At 53.5% G+C, this 9,816-nt stretch overlaps 2 protein-coding genes across 2 annotated transcripts in view; both read right to left on the reverse strand.

Moving 5' to 3' along the window:
- The window catches only part of LOC104498016 (trichohyalin-like), a gene marked incomplete at its 3' end in the record, with an annotated part of 2,163 nt that extends 384 nt beyond the window's left edge, over positions 1-1,779 (reverse strand). The window contains exons 1-2 of the mRNA XM_010141340.1: positions 1,642-1,779; positions 54-1,179 (exon numbers count right to left, since the gene is read on the reverse strand). Coding sequence (XP_010139642.1) covers positions 54-1,179; positions 1,642-1,779 — 1,264 coding nt within the window. The remainder of the gene's footprint in view (positions 1-53; positions 1,180-1,641) is intronic.
- A 5,371-nt stretch (positions 1,780-7,150) lies between these two features.
- Positions 7,151-8,449, reverse strand: LOC104498017 (cornulin-like). Its single transcript, XM_010141341.1, has 2 exons — positions 8,312-8,449; positions 7,151-8,047 (listed from the first exon to the last, which is right to left on the reverse strand). Exons 1-2 carry the CDS (start codon positions 8,447-8,449, stop codon positions 7,151-7,153), a joined length of 1,035 nt encoding a protein of 344 aa, XP_010139643.1.
- Between the last annotated feature and the right edge of the window lie 1,367 nt (positions 8,450-9,816).

A 9,816-nucleotide genomic window follows, 5' to 3' on the forward strand; every position in this document is an offset into this window, starting at 1 on the left:
TCTGTCGCTGGTCTCTCTCTGGTTGGTGGTAGCTGGTCGCTCTTCCCATTCACGGGTCCTGCGTCTGCGATGTTTGGAGACCTCCAGCTCCACTTCCAGCTCCTGTTGGCGATCGATCTTCCTCTCACGCACGGGTTCTTCTCTCCTTACATCATCTCGTTCATCCCTCTCCTCATCATCGTAAGTTTCTCCCTCAGTTTCTGTGTATTGGGTCTCATTTTCCTGGTTCTCTTGTTCATAGGTTCCTCTTTCTGGCTCACAGGTCTCACAGTAGCTGTGGTCAGGTTCTAGCGGTTCCTCTATGTATGACTGATGTGGCCGTCTGGATTCCAGGCATTCAGGCTCCCCTGGCTGTTGGCTGCTGTGTTCAAGTGCTTTTTGTTCCAGCTCACGTAGGTGGTAGTGGCTTCTCCCTTCTGTGAGTAATTCAGGTATCTGTGGCTGATTGCGATTTCCTCTATCTGCTTCTTGTGGCCGCTGTTTCTTTTGATCATACGCTGGTAGCGCTGGCTCATGTGGTTGACGGCGACTCCACCGGTTTGGCAGTGGTTGAGGTTCACGGGTTTGGCTGCGACTTCTCACGTCTGCCAGTTGTTCTGGCCGAGATCTCCCCTGACTGAGCCCCTCGCCTGCCTGCCGCCTGGGCTCATTTGCTTGTGAGCCACCATGCTGGCAGTGCTGTACGTCCCATCTGTCTGGTGCCAGTGGCTGCTGTCTTCTCTGGCTGTCCTGTTGGTAGCGTGGCTCTTGGCTTCGTTCTTCGTACACCTGAGGGATTGTGTCCCCCGTCTCACTGCTTCCTTTTGCATCACTTCTGCTTCGCGTGTTACGTTGCCGATAACTCCCCGGTTCCTCAACTGTTTTGAGCTCGTTGACCCTCATATCTCGTTGCCGCTCAGGTTCACGGGGTGGGTGGTAGCCACTCTCACAGGTTTCTGGTTCCTCCTCCTGGAGCTGCCGACGGCTCCCTTGGTTCTTAATCTCAGGCTCTCGGAGCACCTTGCCGCTGGTTGTCAGCTTTGTTTTTTGCAGCAGACACGGTCCTGTCGGCAGGTACCAGTAGCAGGCCTTTGCCACCCTGATTGTTATGAATAGGAACTCATTCAGATCCAGTTCCCCATCTCCATCCCACTCCAGAAACTGCAGAATCTTGTTGATTGTCTGAGGGTCATGAGGCTTCTGCAGAGAAAACACAGGGAAACAAGAAAGGGATTTCAGCCTTCCTGCTCCTTGCCAGGGAAATGCACAGACAGGGACAATCGCAACTTTTCCCCTTCCATATCTCACATCTTCACTTTTACAGCTCAGCAACATCTCCATGCCTCTGTTCGCTGTTTCCCTGGCTGGACCCTGGCTGCAGCTAACCGGCTCTCCTCTCTGGGATGTGCCGGACATCTCTACTGGCTGCATTTCCTTCCTACCTCAGCAAGAAAACCACACCTCCCCGCGCCCCATCCACCAGGCTTTGCCCATATGGGTTGGAAGAGCCATCGAGGCAGTTGGTGCAAAGGAACGCAACTGCTGCTTCCCTTTGGGAAAACCTCCCTGCCCCACCTCCATGAAGATCATCCCTTCTCCAGAAGGAGATTTCACAGCTCTCCAGCCTGGGCCTCAAGCCCTCCCCCTCGCAGCAGCACTCACAGCGATGACATCGGCGAACTCCCTCTCAATGAACTTCTTCATCGCCCTTCGGCTGAGCTTGGAGCTGTCTCCTTCTTCCTTTGCACATTTGTGAAAGACGCTGATGATGGTGGAAACGCTGTCTAAGAAGCGTGACATCTTCCTGCAGATCCAAGCAAGCCTGCAAGAAAAGGAGCAGCCCTGAGGATGGGAGATTTGCTTGTCCCTGAGCGTGAAAGGAGGAGGGAGAATTGCTGGGCTCAGGCTGTGACGCTGGATGCCGTGGGCTGTGTGTCCATGCCTGGGCCGTGGCGAGCTCTGTGTCACCACAGTGCTGGGAAGAGATGCAAATGCTCAGGGGTTTTAGTGGGATGGGGAGTGTCCTCCGACCTGTCTACCAACGTGTTTGAGTGACATGCGACAGGGCAGGGTGGCTGCATTTATGGGTCATGGGGAGGGAACTGGGGATGGTGACTCAAGGGGCACCCCAAGAACTTGTCCCCATGGGGCTACACCAGGAATTTGGGTTTGCAGGACCCACGCTGCTGGAGATCCACCAGCACAGAGATCCACCAGCTCTTGCGAAGCAGGTCGGAAGGTGTCTAACACAGTGCTGGCATGGTCCAAGACAAGCTCCAACTGGGGCACAGACAGGTCAGAGCTCAAGGCCTGTGGCTGATGCTCCTGTGACCAGCAGTAACCCAAAACAATCGATAAAGTTCTCATCACAGCACCGGTTCATTGACAAATAGATTTTGGCCAGAGGGAAACTGTCAGATCTAGGTCAGAGCTACTTGTGTAATTTTGCTTGGCAGAAAGCAGAGCTCCTGTTGGACTCTGCGTCTGGAAACCTCAAAAGCCACCCCTCTCCTTCCTCCTTGTGGGATCCCCAAGCCCGGTATCAGGTCCATCAGTGCTGAGATGGGACCCTGCGCCACAGCTGCCTTGCGGACTCAGTGCCGTGCGCGTACGCACGAACGTGTGTGCGTGCGAAGTCCCCGGGTTTGGTGTTTCTGTGGAAAACAGAAAGCTGCTCCAATCTGCTCGGTCTGGCTGGGACCTCACTCTAGACCAACGTGAGGCACCCGCCTCCCGCTCGTTTTCCCATTGAGAAAGGCTGCCTCTGCACATGGACACTCGGCAACAGCGTGCAATAACTCGAACTGCTGGACATAAACGCAAAGAAATATGGAGACAGGGATGACGCTGCCACCCGACGCAGATCCTACAGAAACATCCCCACCCGGCAAAGCGCACGGTTCGAAAGCGGCAACTTACCCAAATCGCCAACGGGATCGAGTGGGATTCCTGCGAAGCTGTGCGGAGTGAGCGGAGGACTTGGGTGCTTTTATAGGGTCCTTGAGGGAGCTCCAGGAAGGAGCCACCCTTTGTGGACATTGTCCTGATTCATCTTTGGCCAAGCCCAGCTGCACCTTCACGTCCTCAAACGGGTTATTTGACTTATCATCCTCTTCCCTATCATTTTAACCCAGAAATAGCAGTTGCCATGTGGCAACTCAGGCCCCAGCTGGTTCTGCCTAATCCGGACTGTAAAGTTCTTCTGCAGGCTGGTTGTATTTCAGATTTTAAACACTCTAGAGGTGCCAGGAATTGTATAAATGTGTTAATGGAGGGTGTATTTTAATATAAATGTGCATTTGCGTAGTTATGAATTTATAGGTGTGTGACACACACATACACGCATGTAAAAGTAATCCCAGAATGGAGTTTTGGGGACGGGAACAGAAGTGCTGGTGGGAGCAGACCTCACTGTGAGCCACCGAGGGACGGCTGAGATCTGGATGGTCCATGATCCTGGTCCCGCGCGACCACAGATGAATTTTTTTGCTTTTTGTGCAGTTCCTCCAGCACTTTGAGCTTGAGGTTGATGGGGTTTGGGTCTGGCTTTTGCTCGCAGGAGGACAGAGGGTGATGTAAGCATGACCACAATGGTGAAGTGCAGGTGCACAGCAGGGAGATCCCTAAGCCCTCTTGATTTTGGCTTGTCAAGTGCTGCAAAGTGTGTTTCGGTTCTGGGAGCCCCCGACGAGGACATTATCCGGGATTTTGTTGGGGAAAAAAGCCCGACCACAAACAGAATGTGGTAAAATGGTGAAGTTTGCAAAATGGATTTTCCTACAGGAAAATGTTTGGTTAAGAATCCATGACTTCTCACTGCAAAAAATCCTGGTAAAACATTTTCCCTGTTAACCGCCTTCCACGGGCGACTTTCATTTCAACTTTGCTTGATCTTTAGTTATAAATAAAAGCAGAAATCCTCTCTTTTCATGTTGAATCTTCCTCTGGTTGCCTTAGGCAGCTTTTGCTGTAATCACCTCTACAATCTCCTTACTTTTTTTTTTTTTATCTTTTAACACTAAATTAATTAGAGACCAACCCATTCCTTTATTCACCCCGAACTCTCCAGAGCAAATAAGGAAGATGCCGGCTGTGTCACCTGGCCCCTACTTTTGGGGTTGGAGGGAGGATGCTGCCTTGACAAGCGTGATGGGGACATTGCAGGGAGCCTCCAGAGCATGAACTCGTCACGCAGCCTTGGGTGAGTGGCTCATCTGGCCCATCCGTAAGGTAAGATCATCCTGGGTGTAGGAGCCCAATTAATTAGTGCTGGTAACACCTCGGGGATACTCATACAGGTGCGTACGAAGGATGGGTACTCACCGTGCTTCATTTTTGAGCTTTTTTTTCAAGATTAAATTATACTTGTGCAAATTATACCCCACCTGTGAGATAATGATACCCTTGGGAAACTGTAATTTTATGGTAGATTGGAGTTATTATTAAAATGAGAGTATTAGAGTGTGGCTGGGTGTCCTGTAACAGTCCATAATCCCCCCCGCAGGGGCTGAGGCAGTGCGAGATGGTCGAGAGCTGCCGTACAGGGTTCGGGCATCCATGCAGGTCTGTCGTGTTTGGCCTGTGCGTGCTCTCACCCCCTTCCCCAGGCTTTGCTGCCACTCCGGGGACAAAGCGATGGGTTTCTTGGCAGCGCCGAATCCACCTTTTTCTCCAAGGGCTTCGTTTCCTCAACGGTGCTTTCCGAAGGTGGGACTTGGGGTGGTATATAAAGGTTCTACCCAAGAGAGTGGGCTCCGTCCTCCTGCTTCTTACCCAGTTCTGCTCCCGTCACCGCCTATAGGAGGTGACCAAACTTCTGTTAGAAGAACTGGGCTCCTCGTCTGGTCTGTGAAAGACCTTTTCTCTTCTGACACCTCCCAGACTCACAGGACTCTTAGAGCTATTTGTGTCAGTGGGTAATTTTCATGTTCTCCTTAAAATGAACCAAAAAACCCCCCCTCTTAACTTGAAATACAACAATTCTGATAGCAAAAATAGTGTATTAAGAATAGAGCATATAATTAACGTGCCCCTGACGGGGCTCGGTGCCTGCCTGATCTGGGAGGTGTTTTTTTTATTGATGCTGCAGAAGGTGACAGCTGATGGACAAAGGGGGATAGATGGGTCTGGTGATTTTAGACCTGAATCCAGGGCTAGGACAGAATCACAAAGTCATTTTGGTTGGAAAAGCCCTCTGAGCCCATCGAGCCCCAGCGCTGCCCCAGCACAGCCAGGTCCCCCCTGACCCCTGTCCCTCAGTGCCACCTCCACACGGCTGGGAAACCCCTCCAGGGAGGGGGACTCCACCACTGCCCTGGGCAGCCTGGGACACGCTGGGACAACCCCAACAGGACAGAAATGGCTCCTCAGGGACAACCTCAACCTCCCCTGGGACAACTGGAGGCTGGTTCCTCTCGTCCTGGGGAGCAGAGACTGACCCCCTCCTCGCTGCACCCTCCTGTCAGGGAGTTGTCAGAGCCAGAAGGTCTCCCTGGAGCCTCCTTCTCTCCAGCCTCAACCCTCCAGGTCCCTCAGCCACTCCTCAGATGTTCTCCAGACCCTGCCCCAGCTCTGTTGCCCTTCTCTGGACACGCTCCAGCCCCTCCATGTCCTTCTGGGAGTGAGGGGCCCAAAACTGGACACAATATTCAAGGTATTGCCTCCCCAGTCCCCCCAGTGCAGGGGGAGAACAAAGCAAAGAGCTATTGGACAACCCCCTAACTGAGAGGTACAAGGAAATTGGAGTTCTCTGAAAAATGGAATGTTTTGAGGAAGGTCTCGGCTGGAACAGGGTTTTGACAGATGGATGATGGAATTTCAGTCTTGACTCTCCCCTTGCATGTCTGCAGCCTCCATGAGGTAGGTCAGAACCAGAATAGGTGAGGTAGGTCACTACCAAAATGCTGCTAGTGGAGCAGCCTCATGTCCTTTCTGTCTAACACGTTCAATTTTGACGTTGGGGCTTTTAAACCAAATCATTTTTGCGACGGACGTTCTGGGGGCAGTTTTGAAACGCTGGTTTTTCTGATTCAGCCGTCAGCAACTTGTGAAATTCTGGGGTGTCCCAGATGAATGACGTTGTCTTTTCCAGTGAGGTCTCTGCGTGCTGCTTGTCACCAGCCACAGAGGTGCGGGCGCGTTTGTCATGCGCTGATTTTGCTGATAGGTCTCAAGTAAAAGATAAAATGGTGAAAAACAGGCTGGGCATCGCCCTCCCTGCGGGATGCCTGGTGGTCCAGCACGTCTGAACCCCTTAATAAACCCCACTGACTCCACCGGACTGCTCATGCTCTTGGAGTTATCCACATTCCTACAGGTACATCGGGCCAGGTGCCTGAGGACATGGTACCCAAAGCGCCTGAACTGAATCTGACCTTGAGGTCGGCTCTTTGTCCATGGTTTGCCAGTCAGTTTTTCATCTCTGGCCTCCCAGGACTGGATGTCCCCAAATCTTCATTTTCTAACTGTAGCTCCACTCCTTCCTTTGGCGACTTCCAGAGCGAATAGGGAGTTTTGATCTTCATAGCGTGCTCCACACCCCCCCGGCTTCAGAGATTAGTACTAAGCGAGGTTAAATAGGCCAAATCCCTCCCATTCAGCGGGAAGCAGCTGTTTATTCTTCCCACAGCAGACATGAAAGACGTCTGGAGCAGATGGATGCTGCGAGGAATCCGTTTGGGTCGGCGGTGCTGTCGTGTTCATCCAGACTTCCCCCCCCTCAGAAAACATCTCTTGCAGTGATGTCACGTCCCTGCCCGTGGGGAGCCAGCCCTTTACCTTGGCTCGGTTGCAAGGGCAGGAGCAGCAGCAGTTCCTTTAGGGTCCCAACCCCCACCTGCCTCCCTGCAGCCACCCCTCCACCTGCACCCCGGAGCGACCCAGCCCTATGTCACCCCAGGGATGGATGCCTGGGCCCCTCTGTCCCACGTCACTGTTTGCTCGGAGCCAGGCTGAAGGCAAACACTTGCAGCAACACGCCGGGACACCGGGTCGATTTGCTTTCAGCTTTATTGCTTTGCTTACAGAGGCAGAGGCAGCCCGGGGGGGCTCAGGACAAGGCGGGAGTTGATAAGGAGTGGGACGAGACATGCAAAACCCAGAGTGGGACTGGACAAAATGTACCTCCTCGCGGGGGGACATGGCCTCGCTTGGAGGGGGCTCGTTTCAGCCTTTACTGCTGTGGTGGCCAGTGGTACAGCGACTGCAGGAGCTGCTGCTCCGTGGTGGGTTGATGAGTGTCGTCTTGTGCCGGGCAAGGTGGAGCCTCTGCCCCACCGTGCTCCTGGTTCAGCACCTCGGATTCAGAGGGCTGATGGAGAGCCAGGTTGTGGTGCGTTCGTTGGGGCTCGGGATCCCGACAGGGGCTTGTAGCTCGCTGTGGGGGCAGCAGGTTCTGGGGCTTGTCGGGGTTTGGATCCTGCCAAGGGGCCTCACAGACCTGGGTCGTGTTTGGGTCTCTTCCTTGTGTCTCAGAGGGACTATTCAGGTCCTGCTCTGCTGACTCCATCTCTGGGTTCTGAGGGAGATTTGAACCCTGTCCTGGTGCTTCAGGTTCTTGAGTCTCGTGGGTTTTTGGGTCCTCTTTCAGTATTTCAGTCTCCCCAGTCTTATGGGCTGCAGAGTCCAGGATCTCACCTCTCTCTGGATCTCCTTCTGGTGCTTCAGTCCCATCATCCTGAGTGGTGTCTTGATCCTGCTCTGGTGTCTCACCCTCCTGGGTTTGAGGGGTGTCTTGGTCCTGCTCCTGTGCCTCATCCTCCTGGTTTTGATGGTTGTCTGGATCCTGTGACTCAGTGTTCTGGACCTGATTGTTCACACCCTGCTCAGGGACCTTCTGCTGGTTGCAGAAGACTCTCCCTGCTGTGCGTGGCCCCAGCGGGTGCTCCCCGCCTGCCTTCTCTGGCGCTGTCTGCTCTTCTTCCAGCGGCTGGTGCTGCTGGGGTGGCTTGTAACAAGCCTTGGCCACGTGGAAAACCAGGCTGAGCACCTCGCTGAAGTCAACCCTGCAGTTGCTGTTGTCATCCAGGAAGCACAGCACCTTCTTGATGGTTTTGGGGTCCTGGGGGTTCTGTAAAGAGAGAAATGGTGTTGGCAAAGTCCGTGAGCCATTTCTTTAGGAGCACTCAAGCAGCCCTAGCCCCACGCCTGTGTCCCCCCATGGCTTGCATTGCACATCCTGAGCTTTGAAGGCGTCTTTCCCAGGGAAGAAGATGCCCTTCTCAGGGATCCAGCTGTCCTCTACACTTGCATGGGTGCGCATGGCTTTACCCACCCTGTCATGCCCCTGACCCCAACCCGAAGGCAGGCCCCAGCTGCAGGGCTGGATCCTCACCTCTATCGTGTCCGTGAACTCCTGCTCGATGAGCTGCCTCAGCTCTGCCCGGCTCAGGGGGCTGCAGTTGCCGTCGCTTCTGGTGCACATGCAGAAAGCAGCAATGATGCCATCGATATTTTCCGGGGGCTGGGCCATCTCCCTGCACAACTGGGGCAGCCTGAGAGGCAAAAACAGACAGAAAGGGGCGTTTTATTTCATTGTTTGCTTGGGTTTCAGGTGGGTTACTCTTAAACAACATGGCTGGAGAGGAGAAGGGAAGAAGAAGAGCCAGAGAAGGGCACAGATAAAATAGACCAGTGTGAGGGAAGGAAAAGAGGGAGCAAGAGGATCTCACAGGAAAAGGAATCTGAGAAATGAAACTGGGCTGCAGGATGGCTGGGACTGAGAAGCAGCTGGTGAGGGCTGGAGAGGCGAGAGACAGCGAGAGCCGAAAGGCTGGGGACGTGCAGTAAGAGAGGAGAAAGAAAAACTCCGTTTGGCTTTGACTGGAGCAGAGCAGAGCTTGAGTGGAGGTTGTTATGAGTGGAGGTCATTACGAGCAGAGGTCATTATGAGCAGAGGTCGTTATGGGTAGAGGTCATTATGAGCAGAGGTCATCTCTAACAAACCACAGGATAGTGCAATTCCAGTTCTCTTATTATTTTTTCCTCCAGGAGAACTCAGCTCTGGGGACGTCCTCACGGTCAGAAGCTCCTGCCTTCCTGCCCGTAGCAAAGCGGGACGGCGGGAGCAGTCTGCCCGGACTTACCTGGGCGAGGAGCAGGAGTGCTGAGCTTTGGGAGCGCGGTCTGGGGCTGGTCTGCTCTCAACCGTCTTATATAGAGTCTTGGATCACAGCCCGCATCTCCCAGAGGAGACACCCCTCAGAGGGGCGACCTGAAGCATCTCCCCCCTAATTACATTGTCATGCCTCTGTCTTCGTTTGTCTTGTTCTCATTAACTTCTGCTCTGATGGTTTTCTCTGGAATTAATGCGTGAGCTAAGCTGGCCCCACCCACAGATGCATTTCGGTGGAATTAACAGAAAAGGTTATTTTTACCACTGAAGGATTGAGTTTGAGGTGATGCCCCAGCAACGCCCGGGGCTCGTGTGTTTGGCGAACGAGTTTTGTAAGGAGATTCCCAGTGACTGATGCACTGGGGAGGAGACCGCCCACCCGGGAGTGCCAGTGAAGAAAGGAGATGAGAAAACAAAGGAAGAAAAATGAGGATATTGTGATGCCAAGATTAATGTGATTCCTTTCAGAAACTCCCTCTTCTGGAGCCTGAGTGAGCACAGAATCCTGTTCAAACAGTGCCACCGCGTGGCACTTGGAGCAGGGCAGAGGGGTGACACGGGGTGTCCCAGAGCCATCGAGCAGCTGGTCATGGTGGGCCGCAATCACCCATTTACCGGAAGGGGAAACTGAGGCACAAGGCAAGAAAGGGATTTGAACTGCTCAGGTTGTGTCTGGCATCAGTCCCTGCTGCAGCCCTGTGGGTGAGGCCACCATACTGGCTTTA

Source organism: Buceros rhinoceros, unplaced genomic scaffold, assembly GCF_000710305.1.
Source record: "Buceros rhinoceros silvestris isolate BGI_N320 unplaced genomic scaffold, ASM71030v1 scaffold1498, whole genome shotgun sequence".
NCBI classification, from domain to species: Eukaryota; Metazoa; Chordata; class Aves; order Bucerotiformes; family Bucerotidae; genus Buceros; species Buceros rhinoceros.